Source organism: Magnolia sinica, chromosome 6 (genome assembly GCF_029962835.1).
Source record: "Magnolia sinica isolate HGM2019 chromosome 6, MsV1, whole genome shotgun sequence".
NCBI lineage: Eukaryota > Viridiplantae > Streptophyta > Magnoliopsida > Magnoliales > Magnoliaceae > Magnolia > Magnolia sinica.
Genome location: NC_080578.1, coordinates 101,711,627 through 101,731,350, shown reverse-complemented (window position 1 = coordinate 101,731,350; position 19,724 = coordinate 101,711,627). Strand labels below are relative to the sequence as shown.

The 19,724-nt window shown below is 38.8% G+C and overlaps 1 protein-coding gene across 3 annotated transcripts in view; it reads right to left on the bottom strand.

The window, feature by feature from the left end:
- LOC131249309 (probable phosphoinositide phosphatase SAC9) overlaps window positions 1-14,274 on the bottom strand; it is a 68,926-nt gene extending 54,652 nt beyond the window's left edge. For 2 of the 3 annotated variants that reach the window (XM_058249979.1, XM_058249980.1), the window contains exons 1-3: window positions 14,111-14,273; window positions 4,534-5,132; window positions 3,844-3,976 (exon numbers count right to left, since the gene is read on the bottom strand). In XM_058249979.1, the coding sequence (XP_058105962.1) occupies window positions 3,844-3,976; window positions 4,534-5,132; window positions 14,111-14,162 (784 nt within the window). In that variant the 5' untranslated portion in view covers window positions 14,163-14,273. Of the gene's footprint in view, window positions 1-3,843; window positions 3,977-4,533; window positions 5,133-14,110 lie in introns of all 3 variants that reach the window. The other variant, XM_058249981.1, reaches the window with a different exon arrangement.
- Between the last annotated feature and the right edge of the window lie 5,450 nt (window positions 14,275-19,724).

Genomic DNA, 19,724 nt, shown 5'->3' with positions numbered 1-19,724 from the left:
TGCTTGAAATTCATAGCCAGCTAGTTTGAGCTTGATGGAGCATCTAAAAGGTAAGAACTAGCCACTACTCAAAGTCTCGGGCAACAAGTGGTTTCCACATTGATGTACATTGGTCTCAACTGAATTTAAATGTGTGAACCAAATAACACCTATATGTGAGCTATTAATGTAGCATCAAAAGTTGCATCAAAGCCAAAACATCAATTGTCCCAAAGTCCCTCTGCAATCTAACATCAAAGGACAAATCTAAGCTGGTGCATGATCAACTCGTCGATCCAATCCAAGCATGATGGATACTCTTTGATTAGCAGACTTGATACAATTCATCCCATGTAGATATCCAATCAAGCCTAGAACTATGTCCCGATCAACAGAAGAACATCCGTACTCCAATGTGTGAAGGGTATTGGTAATTCGATTTCCGATGTTGGAGATCAATCCATCCCTACCCATCATCGGTTCATATCACAAAGGCTGATTATAAACAAATACTAGGTAGCCCAAACCCATTGGGTGGTCAATAGAAACTTTGGATACTCACGATTAATGGAGCATCAACTCTCCATTAACCCATCCAGGCTGTTTTGTACCCTGCCTTAGAGATTCCATAAAAGAATCCCTACAACCCATTAGTATGTCCAACTTTCCAATCACAATTAATAAGGCATAGATAATGGGTAACTTATGACCTTGTTCCATTCATCAATAAAGGTCACTAATGACCAGGTTCCAGTCAACAAATCAATCAATTTGGCTTTCTAGGGCTGGATGGGGATATGCAATGAGGGTTGAAGGGCCTGAAAAGATGATGAGAGGAAGATCAAAAGGACTTGGATCCAAGTGATGAGAAGGGTTAGTTAGGCTTGTCACTTGCTGAAGTTAGGACCTTTAATAAGAACGATTGGCAAAGTAGGATTCATATAGCCAACCCAAAATAGTTGGGACAAGGCTACGATGATGATGACCATTAACTATTATTAGTCTTGATACTCAAGACTTGACCGGTCTGAGAGTCAACTCGATTGTCATTTATGTCGAGTTAAGTTTCCAGGTTTTAAAACCAATGGTGGGTCAGTTAGGAGGATACGTAAGAATCGAAATGACGTGAAGGATATTTTCTATTGAGGGATTGCCACAGTTGTGAGATGCATTTCATACCTTCTAATACAATTGGGATGTTCCCCATCCCGCTTAACATAGGCATACACCCTAGGGTATGGTTTCAATATGTCAAAAAGAAAATAGAAGTTTTGGGAAAGTTTTTGAAATAAATGGAAGAATTCTTTTAAAAGAACTAAAAGGAATAGAGCATGATCTTGCCAATCTTCATGTTTAGTCAGTAGGCTTTGATTTTCTCAAACTAGAAACAAGGAAAGCTGCTAACAAAAATTTCTAGAATGTAGTTAGATCAAACTGAATGTTATTAATGGCAAAAATACTCAAAAAAGGTGGGCTCATGGAAAAGCGATGACACATCTCAAACCCTCTGGAAGATGTCTCACATTAGGGTTTCTTGTAAATAGAAATGCTTCGCAGCTACACAAGACAAGACCTTTATTTGGGAGATCTCATACATGGTGGCACTCTAAACAATGGAAGGAATGTGAGGATGACGTGGCATCACGTCCTTAGACATGGAATTCGGTTTTAATGATATATGAGTGAAATACCAAAAATTCCCTTCATCCATGTGAAAATCTTGATGGCAAATCTCAGACCCAAAAATGTCTACTAGGGCCAAGAGGTGATGAAACACTGCCGTAGGTTCAGCATCCAACATGGCAACCATCCCCAAATCTGGAATTTATATTAGGCTTATAATATGGCTCTCCTAGCAAATTTTTGTTTAGTGAGTGAATGGTTCTCTCTACACCCTTCTTACTTGTCCCCATCTCTTTCTTCTTCACTTCTTCAATGTTGGTGTGAGCGCTCCACCAGTGGGCAAAAAGTTTCACAAATGACCATGCAAACTTTTATTCTTATTTTGATCCCTTGAAAATTATAATGCCTCCGCATGAAGGAGAAGACCAGTTCTCTATTATCTAATTGAGGAATGATAGCATGCAGCAACCACTGAATGAAAGATCTACGCATTTCCCTCCTCAAGGAATATGTGGCAAACATGTTGTGATCAGGACTGTTGTTGATGGGCTATAGCAAAAATCATTGCAAGTGAACAACTCTGACAATCCAGTATGTGATGGCCAAGACAGTTCACTCCCCTTGATTTTTGGGATATGGCCTATCCAAGTGATGGCCCACCAGATCAACAATTCTGATTACCACATGTTTGCCACGTGCAATGTGAGGAGGGTACCACAAAGTTTTATGCAGCACGCTCTGCATACTAACATTCCTTTGTCTACTTCTAATCATCTCTACCAAAGTAGCGAAAATCTTCAAAACCCCTTTCTTCTTGAAGCAAGCAATTACCAATTCTACATTCCTACCTTTATAGTGGAGATCTTCAAATGGCCAGAGGGCTGATTACTGAATACGAAGATGATTTTTTACAAAAAATTAAAAAGGACTCAAACAAATTGAGGCTTAGAATCCCAATGTCATACTCATGCCAAATCAGAATCAATGAACACCAGATGAGGCATTGACATACTTTGATGCAGCTGTAAAAGATAAAGGACATGGAAGAAGTGTTTGCGGAAGTTTCAAGTGCCAAAGAGTGACCATTGGACTAGACTTGCTTCCACAACTATATGGCAGAAAACCAACCCATCCTCTTCTAACATATGAACATAATGAACTAATGTCTCTATTGCAACAGTGATGTTTGGATGCCTATCTCAAATTATCGAAGACTTCAGCCTGTAACTCTATCTTACAAGGATAATTGATTCAATATAGGAGTGCAGAGATCTCTGTTTACATCTCTGGCAGCAAAACTTGACGAATGATGAGATACCATAGAAGCGGCTTCCCCACCAACATCTCTCCTAGTTAGAGTGTCATTCGCGACAGATCGCAGCGCAGATCAAGCCCATCAGAAAGGTTAAGACAACTGTTACCATCTCTTTATCTGAATGCTTGTCAATTATGATCAAGCATTCATCCCTGTTCGAGTAATTGAAGGAAAAAATTACTAGCAAAATCTGTCTTCTCATCCACTATAAGATGATATTAAAAAGAAAACTTTATTCATGAATTTTAAGGTGGATCTCTCCCAGTCCTACTTCATCAGTTTATTATAAATTGGATTAACACCCAGACCACATTCCTCTATCATCCAGTGCTTTGATTCATTAAGACTACAAGCCCATCAAATGGGGGTGACCTTCCAAAAGACAAGGATCCATGTCCATTACAGGAGGATTAGTTGATCACATTAATGAACTAATAACACACTAATAATTGATGAAGTTAACCAGTTCTATGTCCCCTCTCAGAATTTCGAACAACTAGTTATAATATGCAGCTGGAAAGGTCTAAGTTGCTCCCTTATATGTCGTTGACATAGTAGATAAGAACATGAAGCAGCATGAAACATGTTTTTTGCAGTAAAGATGAAGTTTCGATACTTAAATTACAAGAAGGAATAACTAATCCTAGTGATTGATATAGACTCCTGCTAATATCACTGCCTGAAAAGACACATTGTGGAACAGTAAAATGAAGGCTGAAAGCAGCTACCAAGAGAATATGCACATGCAGAAAAAAGAAAACTTTAAGTAAAAGACAAAAACACACATAGGCCAAATACCGAGTTTGTAAGTTCAGCTGAGCACTAGAACAAATTATTTTAATATGATTTTCCAACATATGAGGAAGCTTAACAACTATTCAAAGGGTACTGTGAGCTTCCAACAGATACCGATAGACAGACATTACCTGTGCTGAAACACGCATTCAGCCCTCTAGCCAGGTAACGAGTACCAGGGTGCAATCTGCTACGACGAGCTGTAAGTGCAACTATCCCCTCTTGCTGACCTGAGCATCCAAAGCCTCGACACTCTGCAAACCCCTATAAATAAAATATCAATATAAGTGAACACATGAAAATGTTAGTACCAACATGATTAATGGGCATGCTAAATAAAGCATGAGCTGTAATACACTGGGAGTAAATTCTAATTTCAATCATATAATGTACTTCCACAAGGATAAAAGCGAAGGCACCAATTGTAAAACTGATTTTATGGAAGGCAGTTTGATGCCAGACTCGTTAATTTATAGACAATTCTAATAATCATTCTCATTATACATCTTAAGTTCTAGATTCTGTGTTCTCTAAAAGACTTGAACAAACCAGCGCACAGGTGTTATGAAAGCAAAAAAATAAAATAATGCAATGTTTAGGGATAACTAGGTAAGCTAGAATCTAAATCAAGATAAAATATATATCAAATAAGAGTATCAAATATACCAGGTAATCTCTAAAACCAGTGTTTAGTAAAAAGACTAGCACAAACAGATGTCAGGAAGGAAAGGATTAAAATACAGCAATGTTTAGAGACAAATGGATGAACAAACATCCGAACTTAAAATAAAGTATCACATATACCAAGTATGAATCAAGACCTGGAGAAGTACAACACAATGTTGTGGCAGCCCAATTTCTTTGAAAGGACCTGAAAACCAACCATTCCAAACAAATTCATCATCTGGATTCTGCAAAGGCATGTGGCTTGGAAAAGGTCGAGTAATATCCCTCGTTTCACAGAAATAGTGCTTCCCGTCAATGTCGAGCTCAGCCAATTCTTGAACATTCTTGATTTCCCCTTTACCCTGTGATTGAGGATTTTGAAGTTGAATCTTGATCCACTGACTCTCAGTCACAGTATATACACACCCACCACCAGGCAAATCTGGAATGGAGGGAGTCAGTTTGGTGGCAACTAGAAGTAATCCAAAGTTCCCCAAAGCTGCATAACCCAGTATTGCCTTGGCATAAGTTGTGCTCTTGCAGAGCCACCTTGACCCATCTGTGAGATAGGTCAAAGCAGCTTCTTCAGAAATGAAAAGGTCATGTCCCAGCTTTCCATTGTAACATAGTGCTCCAGTTGTTGGATCAACATAAATCACCTGGGTGTCATCCCTGGTTGACAAGCTGGTAACAATGTATACTTCACCAGTTTCTAGCACTACAACTACAATAGAGGTATCCTTTGAACAAGCCACTGCCAAAAAAAAAAAACAGACATTAACTATGGAAATAGAAAAGGTTGAGAGTAAAACTTGCCACATTAATACAACATATGGAGCATGTGAGATTTGGAGGGCAAAAGAATCGTGACCATCCATGCAAACTACAGAAAAGGGAATCCAGACTCCATCATGACTGGATGAGAAAATAAAAGAAAAATGGAGTACCCACGTGAAAATTAGGAGACGAAGTCATGCTAAACTAAGAATGACTGAGACCAATGTAGAAAGGAAACAATTTTGGCAGGAAATTAAGAAGAACAAAACTAGCTTTAGAAGTGTAGTAGTTCTGTATTATATATTCAAGAGGCCTTCATCATCATTGTTGAAGAAGTCGCAAATATATTTTTTTTAGGAATAAACTCATAAATAAACAAATAAAAAGAGAAAGAAACAAAGAAAGACGAGGCAGTAGAATATATGTAATTGCTAAATGAATGACAAATTTGAAGATAATTTTTGGATCACGTCTAAAATGTAAGCTACAAAACATCTTGACTGTCCATGCATGAGATGCAGCAGAAGATTGGGCAGAAATTTAAATTCCCATAGAGATTAAAACTTAAAAGTAAACAGACACTGTGCATGAGATGAAAGTAGATGGAAGAGCGGATGATAATGAGGAGCGAGAGGCCTGGTTAGGCAGACATGAAAACCCAAAGTTGTGATCCAAAGAATATCTTGAGGTGTCTATTTCTGTAAATGTGGGCCCATGGTTGCAAAATCCAACCGTTGATCTGACCAACCCAACCATCGATGAGGGACGCCCCAAAAATCTCCCATATCGGAAAATCCTACATATCTTTGATGCATTTTTCCATTGAATGTGTGCTACCTTATTTTTCTTGGCCCTCTATTCGTAGGGCACCAATAGCAGATCATCCAAGCTTGAAGCAGCTGGGGTATCCCTTGTCCAAAGTGGGGTTCATCAGATCAATAGTACAGACCACCAAATCATGGCCTCCATGGACATGAATGGGCACCTCAACAAAACTGTATGCTACAGGCTCTAGACAATAATTAACATTCTACATAACTCTATCCAAGCAATTGAATGGTTCCAATCATTGTAGTGGCACCATCTGCAGTGAAGATCTCACGGACTAAATTTTCAGGCACAGGCAGCTCGCCCAATTGATTTCTGTTAGAGTGTGCTCTATCAGTTTCTAACAGAGGATGTTCCCACGTGCACTTGGGGGCTTTTCTTAAGGCGCAAATTAAAGGAAATACTGGCAGCACATGGGGCCTTTCTTAAAGCTGAAATGGAGGAAATACCATACTATGTGGGGGCTTTCCTATAGTCAAAGTCTAAAGGAAAATTCCCACCACAGCTATGGCGCTTCAGTAAAGAGAAGACTGAAGGAAAATTCCGCCACCTCCAGAGGAGATCAAAGGTCTATAAAACACTACCTCCACACAGCCAAAGGAGTGTTTTGAATCTCTTAAAAGAAAATTAAAGAAAAATTGTTCTCAATTTAACAGCTACAAATAGACTTGTTCCATATGGCACTTAGTAACCCATATGGGTGGAAATCAATCTTCATATGGGATAGCCTCTAAAGCTACCCATCCACTCTCCCATAAACTACTTTAGTCTATAACTTGATGTCCTACACAGGGAAAGTGACAAACTATGGTACATGATCTAATACAAATAATTGCATTAACTATGATACAACTAGTTGCTTTGGACACATGGAATAGTCCAATCATCAACCTGAACTCTCTATTCACTACATGCCAAAATCAGCAGGCCATGATGAAAAAACTCACCCATTAAATGGTATCCCTCCCTCCCACCTAGTTAACCACAGAAAAACACCACTTCGCCTTCATCTATGCTGCCTCTCTTACAGTGAGTTCAGCATAACGATGGAGCTAGATACCAGCAATGATGTTAGCAGTGAAAGTTCTCAGAGAACAGTCTCAACAATAGAGATAAACACCAGAAGGAAGACAAATGAACATGCTCCACTCTTTTCATTCGCAACATTGACTTTGTGTGGGAGGAAGATTTATTCTACTTGTTCAAGTATGGGAAGATTACCAATATGATGCTCCCTGGAAATTAGGACACATGAACAAAGCAGGGTTTTGCTAATGTAAATGCAAATACCTGGATGAGGCACAAAAGCCTACAGATCTACTGAATGGTCAAAGAGTTAGAGATCATGCACTCCATGTTCATTTTGCGAAAGATGGGAAGGATTACTTAAGCAAACAAAAGGGAGAAGATAGTGAGTCTTTAGGGAGAATTTCAGAGCATTGGAGTAACAAAGCAGGGCCTTGATGGGAAAGGAAGGTATGAAGCATCCAGTGAAGAAAGGGGAGAGCTTTCTCAAGTCGTTGACAAAATTGGAGAGGGCAAAGAAAGCTAAAGCCTGGAAAGAGCTATTGGAAGGCAGATTGAGGACGGCAATCAACATTTTAATGGCAAGGAGGAGAACTTTTGAAGGTGCTTCTTCAGAAATATCAGGCAACCATTATCAAAGGCATCTCAAAGTGGGTAAATACTTGTTGGAAGACAGCAATGCCAGTTAGACAAAGAAAATGGAATCATGGAGCGTGTTTGTACTCTTACTGTCAAAAAGGACATCGACTAGACTAATATGGGGAGAAGGTGGAGGGGCCCTTCAGAGCATTGACCATTGGAATGTCCCATTCAAATCTTCAAGAAAGATTGTGAAGATTAATATCTGAGGTGCGTTATCGATACCTTCTCAGCAATGGGTTCTTGTTGTGAAGTATCGTCGGAAGTTGATTCAAAGGTGGCTTATAGAGAAAAGCTGGAGATGGGAAGGGTTACGGTATAGGTAGACGGATCACGGCCTTTCAGGCAATATATACACTGATCACTGCCTTTTAGGCAATATATACAATTGATTGTTAGGGGTCGCCCAACTGCTGTTAAGGTGAGAGATGAAGGTTCCAGTCAGAATGTTGTTCAAAAGGAAATGAGAACAAGGGTGGAAAAGTGTCTTGGTGACGTGGAGACTGTCTCATAAAAGAACAGCACTCTTCAAATCAAGAGAGAGAGAGAGAGAGAGAGAAGTTCTCTAAGGCACAGTTGATCTACCTAGGCAACATCATATCAGTGTTCGAAATATCTGTATCGCGTTACATATCGCACCCTTGGGATACGGATACGTATCGGTTATCGCATGGGATATATCGGTTGTATCGCATAATGTATCCTTGTTGCTGGAAACATAAGGAAATATTGGAAATTGGTCGAATTTTTCAATGAAATTTCAGTGATTGTTAAAAAATACATCAATACACACTTACAAATCAAAACATTACAAAAAACAAGTATACATAATAGGTTTTCTTTGTATGGGGTCCTAATCTATGCGATGTCTAACTGAATTGATGCAAGTATATTCATCTAATTTATAAATGTAAGAAGAAATGTGGAAACACAAGCAATACATTCAAAAGCAAAAGAAGAATCACTAGATTAGGTTACATACATGTTTATGTTTGGACACAAAGATTGCAACCGATTTGCAAGAAATTGGAAAAAAATTTATTTTTTTCAATTTTCCGTAACTCGGTCCTTCTCCTCCAAATCTCGAAATCGAGGCTCCCAATTCATGATTTTTCATGCAAAACATGAAAAATCATGGATTTGTAACAATTTGACACTGATTTAACATGATTTACAAGGGAAAAAAAACGATCGAAAATATTTATTAAAAAAAAATACCCGTTGGATCGAACATGTGGGATATATCCTACTACTTGTGTGTTTCGTATCTCACAAGTGGGATGCAAGATATATCATGGTATGTGTCAGTCGATATCATCGATATTTAAAACACTGCATCAGATCAAACAGGAAATCAAAGACGTGGACAATGACTTGGAAATGGGTCCAGTGATTGTGGATCCAGCAAGTGTGAAATAGGGATGCTCCAGACGAGTGATGCATTAGGACTGGCTATTTATATGATCAAGCTGTGGGGTCCCTCGAATGATGGCAACAAGCAGACATTTGGTTTCACAGAGAACTCACATGTTCCTAATAAAGGTACTGACAAGTGTCATATTAGTGATGATAAGAAGACGAGAGGACACACATGTCAGCTAATTTCAACTGCAGTTGACATACCTTTTAAAAATGCAATTTACTTATAATTTCCATTTTTTTTAAAATGCCAATTACTTAGTACTTCTTATTTGGAGGTGTATCAAGAAAATTGAAGGTATTCCATTCTGTGATACAAAGGATGCCCTCATGTTTAACACTCATACAAAGCTCTAGTCATGTGCTGGGACACGAATAATAATCAGAAGATGGAAAGAAGAAACATAGAGGCGAGTCAACTAATTTCAAGTGCCATCAACATACCTTTTAAAAATGTCGTCTACTTGTCAGTTCTTATTTGGAGGTTTAACAAGAAAATGAAAGGGTTTCCATTTGTGATGCAAAGGATACCCCCATGCTCGGCACTCACACGAAGCTCTCAAAACATGCTTGTACACGAAAAATATTTAGATGATGGACAATGCTTTATTGGCAATTTTCAAAGAAGGAAGACTTGAGTTTTTTGGTGACAGTGGGAATATTGATCCTCAAACTATTGAAAGAAGAGTCCTTTAGTGAGTAGGGTGGACAAAATATCCAATGGGCCAATGAAAAGGGACAAGGTTGCCGGATTATGATGGTATTAACCCAGGGGACTGGTGAACTGTAGACTTTCAAAGACTTTGGAATGGTAATCAGAGAATAGCAGCAATTCAAATAAAGAACGCAGTTTGTGATTGAGGAAGAGATCATCATCATCATCATCACCATCATCTAACCCTTATCCCAACTAATTGGGGTTCGCTACATGAATCATTTTCTGTCATTCACAATTTTAGTTAGACCATAGGCTATCAAGTCTTTTCTTACTACCTCAACCAACGTCCTTTTGGACCTTCCCCTTGCCATTTTAGAGCCTTCAACTTGTACCAACCCACTCCTTTTAATTGAAACAATTCTTGGTCTCCATTACACATGACCAAAACATATAAGTATACTCTCTCATTTTATTACCTACTGCACACATTCGTTTTTAATTCTATCCTTCCTTGCCTTGCCACTCATTCATCTCAATGTTCTCGTTTCAGCTACACTCATCCTATGAACATGTTGTTCCTTAACTACCCAACATTTTGTCCCATAAAGCATTGTTGGCCTTGTAGTCATCCTATAAAATTCCCCTTTTAGTTTGAATGGTACACGATGATCACATAAAACTCCAGAGGCACATCTCCATTTCTTCCACCCCACTTGAATTCTATGGACGACATCCTTCACAATCTCTCCACTCTCGTGAATTATCAACCCAAGAGATTGAAAGTAGTCATTTTGGTAAACTTCTTTTTTTAATGTTTTAAGAATAAAAGACATTTTTTTTTTATGACACAGGGTGTCCCCACCTCTTTTAAAGTGAGACTAATCCCTATGGATACACGCAATCACCCACAACCACGTGTATCGGGTAAAGCCAAAGAGGGGAATCGAACCCACACCTATAGGGAGCAAACCTACGGTAAAGACCATTCGCCCAAATCTTTAAGAATGAAAGACATATTAAACGAGCAAAGCTCAAAACAAACAAAAGCAAAAGCCAACAACAACGGAAAACAAAAAGCAAAAGAAACCGAAGAAACTGCTATACAACTCAAGACTCCAAACAAAAGGGATCATCTAAAGAAGAGAAGCCCAAGCGCAGACATACTAGCCCAAGATTGTCGAAACTATTCCTTTAGATACCTGATAATATCAAGAAACTTCTTGGTCAACAATCTTAACTAATTCCTCGTTCCCACTCCTATTGTTACTAAAATTGCACTCCAAATACTCCATTTTAATCCATCTAATTTTAAAACACACCTCCATAAATCTAGCTTTGTGTTTATGCCCTCCCTCATCTTGTCAATCAAAACTATGTCATCTACAAATAACATAAACCATGGGATCTCAATGGTAACAAATTCTCTTCCAAATTTACCTCTGGTCAAGGCCTGTTGTATGAAATTAGTCACTTATTTTGAGTCCATATGCTCTTCAACAAGTAATTCTTTATCTACATTTTCTATTCTTATAGCTTTGTTTATTGTTTCAAAACTCGGTGAGCTGACACGAGAATTGGTTGAGTCAACTCAGATTGTCCTCAAAATGAGATGGTTTTCTAAATGTTTCAATTCTATACAAGACTCGGTCATTTTCTCCTTAACTTGCCCGAGTTTTGCAATGACTCGGTGAATCAAGTGAGTTATGCATGATTCAGGCAAGTTTGTAAAGTATTTATGTTCTACAAAAATGCTCAAGTGGGATTTGACACTCTCCCCTATGAGATAGGAAGGAGGTTCTCGACCACCAACATATATATTTATAATGTGTAATTATTGCCCACATATGAGTCATCCAATACCTAATATGGACAGTGTCCATTTGGTTTGTGCTGCTTTCATGGGACACCATAAAGAACTCTTACTAATCGAAGTATGCTAACCTGGTAAATATTGGCCTCTAGTTTTATAACTAATGGTTTGTCAAGCCAAGAATGGATCATGGTCACCCTATCAAAATGGTTCTTTGGAAACATATTTGTCCAAAGTGGACTCTATCAATTGGCCTACTCATATCGATTATTGGACCTTTGATCCAAACCACCCATTTTTGTACAAATTGATCAGATGGCAAAGTTCCTTAGATCGGAGTAAATTTTTCAGTATGGCCCATAAAAAGTCTAAGTACCTAATGTATAGTCCATGTCATAGTTCTAAATATCGGTATTGGGGGGTGTATCGACCTAGTTGAAAAATGACACAACGATATCAAACCATATCAGCCCATATTGGTCGAAATTTTATTAAGCCAGAGAATTAAGGGAGAAAACACGCCTACATGAGTATAATGGTGTATCAAATCTATCTATGATAAGAATGTTGTCTGTTGGCTCGACCTATTTGAAGTCAACCAAATGGCCCTACTAGAACACAAATCTAGCATGATTTGGTGATTAGGGCTCATTACATTGAAATACAATGAAAAGAAGATGAAAATATGAAGAAGAAGAAAAAAGTTATAGATTCTAATATTACTCGTAGCTTTAGATGGTGTTGAAATGGGAACATTGCACTTTGGGTAGTCCTACGGACTTCCATCTGTTTTCTCTTATTAGATTATTAATATAAATTAGAGAGGGGTGTTGAAAAACCATAATCTCAATTAGCATAATTACATGGTATCAAAGAAAAGGTTTTGTAAACCCTAACCTCTCCTTTTTATTATCTATCTTCTCCGGCCAACACTGCCATTAAGACTCGGCCTTCACCAAATGAGATCCGAACATCCTTTCTCTCTTATCTTCTTCTTCCGATTGAGACTCGGCAGTTGCAACCTCCGCCCCCAACCACTGCAACCCCTACCCCTGACCACTGCGACCCCCGCCACCATCCACCACAACCCCCGACTATTGCGACACCCATCCCCAACCGTTGCAACCCCACCTCCATCTGTTGTAGCCACCAACCGTTGTGGCATCCGCCCTCATCAGTTGCAACCCTCCCACCCCTACAACCTCAACATTCCCCCATGCCCCAATTCCCATCCACCGCAACCCTCACCACCAGCCCGGATTGCCACCCCCCTGCCATAGCCCCAATCGCAATCCCCCTAGTATAACCCCGATAGTGCCCCCCCCTACTATAGCCCCAACAGTGATCCCCCCTACTACGGCCGCCAACCCCAACCGCCACCTCTCTGTGACGCAACTCCTGCCCCTTGGATTTGTTGTGGATTATTGTGGCATTGTTCGAGTTCTCCTTGCTTCATATTAGTTGATCGTGGGTACGCATTTCTTCAAGTATAGATCTATTGGAGACAACCCCCCAGTACAAATTAATGACCTATGTTTTAAGTGGGTCCACTTGCACCTCCCAATCGTTTCAAGGGCTACGTGTTTGATACCATCACTTGTGCATCGTTTGTGTTTGATTTGCATTGTTCGCCCATGATTTGTGCCAAGGATTATTGTGGCATTGTTCAACTTCTCCTTGCTTCATATCAGCTGATCGTGGGTACGCATTTCTTCAAGTATAGATCTATTGGAGACAACCCCCCAGTACAACTTAATGACCTATGTTTTAAGTGGGTCCACTTGCACCTCCCAATCGTTTCAAGGGCTGTGTTCAATCCCATCACTTGTGCATCGTTTGTGTTTTGATTTGCATTGTTCATCCATGATTTGTGCCAAGGTTAGACATTCCTTTTTTAACCTATTTTGCTTTGTTTATTGGCACAGCACGTCATAAGTTAATTGTCTAATTTATACGTCATGGGTAGCACAAGCACCAATGTGAAATATGAAGTTCAACAAATAACTTTGATTAAACTAAAATGGGTGTTTAATTTCCTCCCTTGGGCGCATTCTGTCAAGCTTTTCTTAAAATCTAAACGGAAAATTAAACACATGACAGATAATAGTCTTTTTGAGGACTCATCCCTAGCACAAGATTGTAATCACCGATTGCCCACTCCCAGATAGATTAACTGTTGCAATTGATTGGATTGTGCATCCAAACACACCTCCACTAAAGCTTCAGCTCACGGTAGAGTTTAACACTGACAGAAATCAATAACGGATTTCGGTCTTTCGAATCAAAAACCACTCAATCATGATTATTTCAATATTGAGATCAAAGGGGGTAAAAACATTTCTCATTTGAAAAAATTCAGTTCCAAAAGAACAGATCCGCTGCCCGGCCGATTGGAAATGCTTCCAGCTATTCTGGTGTTTGCCGATCTCAGCCATTCCATGATTCTTGTGTATGGAATCGGATCCAAGATCAGAATTGGAATCTGCAGGGCCCACGTAAAGGCAAATCGGCCAATCCAATGCCGAACCGGGCAATTTCACAGGTGCTCGGATATTGCTCGAATAGACGTACTTACCGGCCGATGAATTTCCGGCGGGGAGAATTTTCCGACGTGCAGTCTCCGACATCGGATCCCGGCGTTGTTGAAATTTGATAACTCCGGCGGTGTACTCAGAGAAGCGGGTTGGATCGTTGTCAGTGTCTACGAAGGGGTTGGAATTTACCACGGGGGTCTAAAAAGGATGAGGAGATTGATACGGTAGAGAGAGTAGCACCGGAATCTGGTAGAGCTGTCTCTGCACCGTACACGTGTCATGGCGATTTATCAAACGAAACTGTCCTTTTTTTTGGGGCCTACTGTGGATGGCCTATTTTTCAGAAAGGACACGTATCAGAAAATTCTAACCATCGATTTTGCTTCTAGTTACTATACTGACTGTTGGCCGTTGGCTGGTTTCGTTTACAACCGTCGTTTTGAACGTGACTGATCTGATGGCTAGGATCATCCAATCTTTTTGTAATTTGCAACGTTTTTTTTTAATCCATTGCATCACAACGAGATGGACGGTATTAGGTCGAACTGCCACATGTACCGTGGAAATATGGCCCTACCGGATTTTGCTCGGGTGCCAAATGATTCGGAATAGTCCGTGGAACTGTAATAAGAGAAGCGCATTGGCTGGTGTACCTCACATCAGATATATAGCTGCTGTAGGTACGTGTCGTGCGAAGACGAGCACTGACGCCCCTCGAGCACCGAGTTGTACGAACGGTTCAAAGAAGATAAAAATTACATGGGCTCTACAGTGATGTATTTATTACATGTACGCCGTTCATTTATTTTTAGAGATCATTTTAGAGCATTATCAAAAACTAATCCTATCCGAAGATCATGTGAACCACACCACAAATAGCAGCAGAGAAAATAATTTTCGCCGTTAAACAATTCATAGGGCCTACCATGATGTTTACTTTCCATCCAATCTACTCATAAGGTCACAAAGACTTAAATTAAGAGGAAAAACAAATTTCATATTGGTCCAAAACTTCTATAACCCAAAAAGGGTTTCAATGACAGACGTTCAATCACCCACTAATTTTTGCAATGTAGTTTACTCGATAGTTATATCAATCTTATTTTCATTTCAAGGTTTAAGAAGAGCTCGCCAAATGGATAAACGGTTTGTATATAACACATATCTCATGATCAGACTTAAAGAACTTGCTGAGATTCATATAGCAGATATATAGCCGGTGTGAGCTACACCAGCCAATCCACTTCCCTGTAACAAGATAGAGTACCAATCAATATATACCACGTCGCATCTCTTTAAGGGACGCGATTTCGCTAGTGTCTGTGAAAGCTCCGTGGGCCCACTATGATGTTTGTGTTTTATCCACGCTGTTCATCCATTTTTCTCTGTTCATTTTTAGGCATGAGCTCAAGAACAAGTAAATACAAATCTTATGTGGACCATAGGAGAGGAAACGCAGGGGATAGAATGTTTAACGTTGAAACTTACTGTGCGTTCAATCAACACTTTTTGGTGGTGTTATTCACCTCGTATTTGAATTTACCTCATTTTGTAGATTATGACCTGAGGTGAGCTGACAGTATGGATAGACAACGTTGATCATGATGGAGCGCACGTTACAAGATTAACTTATCAATATTATACTTATATATGTGATTTATGTATAGATTGTGATCCATATGGTTTATAGGGAGGGCAGAGACCTATCGAATCCCATATAAATATTTATATGGGGGAGGGAGTTTCGTTAAATTTGTTTTGTTTTTTAATAGATTTGTTTATTGTGATTGGAGTACTTTGCTTGATTTACCTATGTGTGCTTATGTGGTCCCCCATAAGTGGTATCATAGCAAATGTTAGGGCACATACTGAATTTGAGAGCATAATATCAATGGTTTCTGACCATTAGTTCGATGTTGAAAATTATTACGGAAAAAAATAAAAATAAATTTGAATTATGAAAAGTTAATATGACCGGTCTCTTAGTTTAATAATGATTCTATGATGCACTCATTGACCGGAAACTATGTTAGAAGATGAATGAAATATGATGGATAAGAAAGCGAGAACATCTATCCAATTGTGTCTAGCGGATGAAGTCATTTATAATGTTATTAGAGAGAAAACAACAGCAAGTACATGGGCAAATTCAAAAGACATCCATGTGAAGAAATCTCTTGAGAATCAGCTATACTTGAAGTTTCAATTGTTCAATCTAAAGATGGCAGAGAGAAGCGATGTCGAGGTCCACATTGGCAACTTTAACAATATGATTTTAAAATTATCGGATATGGAGAAAACGATTAAGGATGAAGATCGGACACGTGTCATGTTGAATTCTATCACTGCTTCATATGAGTCATTCAAGGACTCGTTGTGTATCAATAAATTGACCCTTAATGTCGATATCGTTATCTCAGCCCTTCAAGAAAAGGCGATGAGAAAAAAAAGCGACTATTGATACATTGGTTATGAGGGGGCGAAATTTGAAGTGGTACAATAGATCTTATCGATCGAGGTCCAGATTCAAGGGTAAGGGCAATGGGAAATTGAAGTGCTGGAATCATAAGATGTATAGACACATGAATAAAAATTGTAAAAATCATAAGGTAAGAAAAAAGAACTCATAGCTTCTTCCAAGGAGGCCAATACTGTTGATTCTGATGTAGGTATGAGTGGAAGTGATATGTGTGTCAATATCTATGGTTAGATACATATACGATGATCGTAAGGAAGAGTGAATTTTTTATACTAAGACATCATATCACATAAATCATCATCGGAGTTGGTTCACCAATTATAGTGAGTGCGATGGTGGCTAAGTATTCATGAGCAATGATATTGCCTGTAATGTGGTGGGCATGCGTTATATTAGGAAAGATTTGTAATGTTTCAGTTTTTGATACTACTATTATTATCCCATATGTTTTTTCTTCATTCTCATCCACTTGCACATGAAGCATTTAGACCCTCAAGTGAAAATATTAGGATGGTAGAGAGTCCACCATAGAAGGAGAACTGGTAGAACGAGTGATTCACTAAGTCGCTTTCTTTAAGATAAATCACTCTCATTTATGATTAATCTCTTATTGCAATAGGTATTGACATGTTCACGTATGGTCTGATTAAGAACAATAATCCCAAATTACATAAAGAAAGAAAGAGAATAGAATTAAAAGAGACTTTGTGATCATACTCTCTAGTCTATCAAAAACCTAAACTAGATTGTAGAAAGTCCACCATAGAAGGGGAACTACTAGAACGAGTCTTCGACTAGGTCACTTTCATTGAGATAAATCGCTCTTCTTTCTGATGAATCTCTTATTGCAGTAGGTATTGACATGTTCACCCCCAGTCCAATTAAGAACAATGATCCCAAACATAATGAAAGAAAGAGAATGAAATCAAAAGAGACCTTGCGATATTCACCAGTCTCTATCAAAAACCTAAACCGAAAGTCCTTTAACTTTACAATCTAAAAATCATACAACGATCCGAGACGGTCACTAGTTGCAAGAAGCTTGTCTCATGTGTATTTGTACTTTAAAACAGTTGCAGGAGCAATTAGATGCATATAAAAATAAATAAATAATAATAATAATAAAAGATTTTGGCAATATAAAGTCAGCTCATAGAGATGAAAGCTTGCTTAAGCCCACATGGACTTGTTCTGCCCCTTTTGGTGTGTTAGTATCGTGTGCATGCATCTGGTTTTGTTGGAATTTGTTGGGCAGCTAGGGTCATGGAGCAAACTCATGCATGCATATGAACTAGAGCATGGTATTAATATTTTCACAGAGCAAGGTGGAAACCTCTGTAAGCCACAGCTTTTTCTCTACAATTTCTAACATGTGGGGCTAAATTTTATTAAAGAAATAGAAAACAAACATCAATACGATTTTTAGTGGTTGGAATCATAATCAAAGTTACTTTTTCAAGACACGAGCAATCAAGGTGGGCCCCACATGATGGATAGTCCATGCTAATTATGGAACCTTTGTAGTATAGTAATTATAAACCATTCGCTCTGTAGCATTAATCCAGCCGTTAGGATCATCAATCAAGGAGGGCAATTGAAGGTGGGACTCACATGAAGGATGAGCTACTTCAATTACAATCATATTTCTATTATAATCAATCATGATCATTCATTTTTTAGCCACTAGTTGGATTTTTACAATGTACTGTTCGAATTGATCACCAAGACCTGAAAAAACCAACCATTGGTATGCATAATGGATGGTCTATATTAATGATTTATTATTAATAATATTATTATTAATTTTGTGCATAATTGATTTGGGCAGATGATTGATTTTTTCTTTTTTCTTTTTTTTAATGGCCTCAAGTGCTAACCAAAGTCAAAAGGAGGGGATAATAGTTCTAAAAAAAGCAATAGTAATTGGTACATGTCCTCTGCTAGCTACAAGCAAGAAAATTCTACTTATGTGTGTAGTAATTGGTCCATGGCATTATTGACATTGTCATCTCGGTGGCATCAAATGCATTTTCATTTGGGCATGGTATTAGATGGGATTAGGTGATGGAATTGCATTTGGTTAGGTGCCAATTCCACTCAATGTTTGGGAAGAATGGAAAAGCTTGGAATTGGATGGGATGGAATTGCATTGGTCCCTTGCCAATTCCACTCAATGTTAGTAAGTTGTGTAGGTCCCGCCATGATGTGTGGGCTATATCCACACCGTCCACTCATTTTTTAAGATCATTCTAGAGCATGGGCCAAAAAATTAGGTAGATCTAAAGCTCAAGTGGACCCCATCATAGAAAGCAGTGAGGATTGAATACATACCGTTGAAAACTTCTTTGAAGCCACATAAGTTTCGGATCTGCCTCATTTTTAGGCCCATGTCATATACTGAGGTTACAAAATAGATGAACAATTTGGATATAACACATATGTGTTATTCTCAATAGTTTTAAATGATGGTGAGTATATCCATTCAATGTACTACTGTATTACAAACATAACATGGAATTAAGCTTATCCCATGGTAATAAGGGACAATTCCTGCCATAAATAATAATTACGTTTTTTAATCTCCCTCCACGTAATCCTCCCCAATACCATGCGTCAAACACCCCCTCAGGGGATCCGGATTCTAAAAGTCACCTTGATCATGGAGAAGCTTTGATAGCCTCAGCTGATTCCAAAAGCATGCACTTCCAGAGAGCACATCACAAGTAGTGGTGACCATGACACAGGCAAAATACAAATATCAACTTGTTCAAAACCTTCGCTTGAGCATTTAATTCCTACCATATGGTTTAGTTTTGATTTTTTGTATTTTTTGTTTGTTGTACACACGCACGCACACACTCACACGCTGTAATGAGATTTCACCACCTATCGATACTCGCATCCTTGAATCGGTGTTGAAGCTCCTGGGAGTCTACCACTGGAGCAAGAGTAAAGATCCAACCATGTGGTCCACTTGCCCTTTGATTTCATGCCATAAAAATGGTAAAATGCACGGATGGCATGGATAAAACTCATACATCACTGTGGGCGCACAAAATCGTTGCTTGGTTGGTGGGGCCTTGGGCAGCTTGGGTGCACACATGTTTGAAACCGTAATTTGGTAATCCAATAAATAACGGACCTCTCACCTTAGGCCAAGGATGTACCAAAAGCTT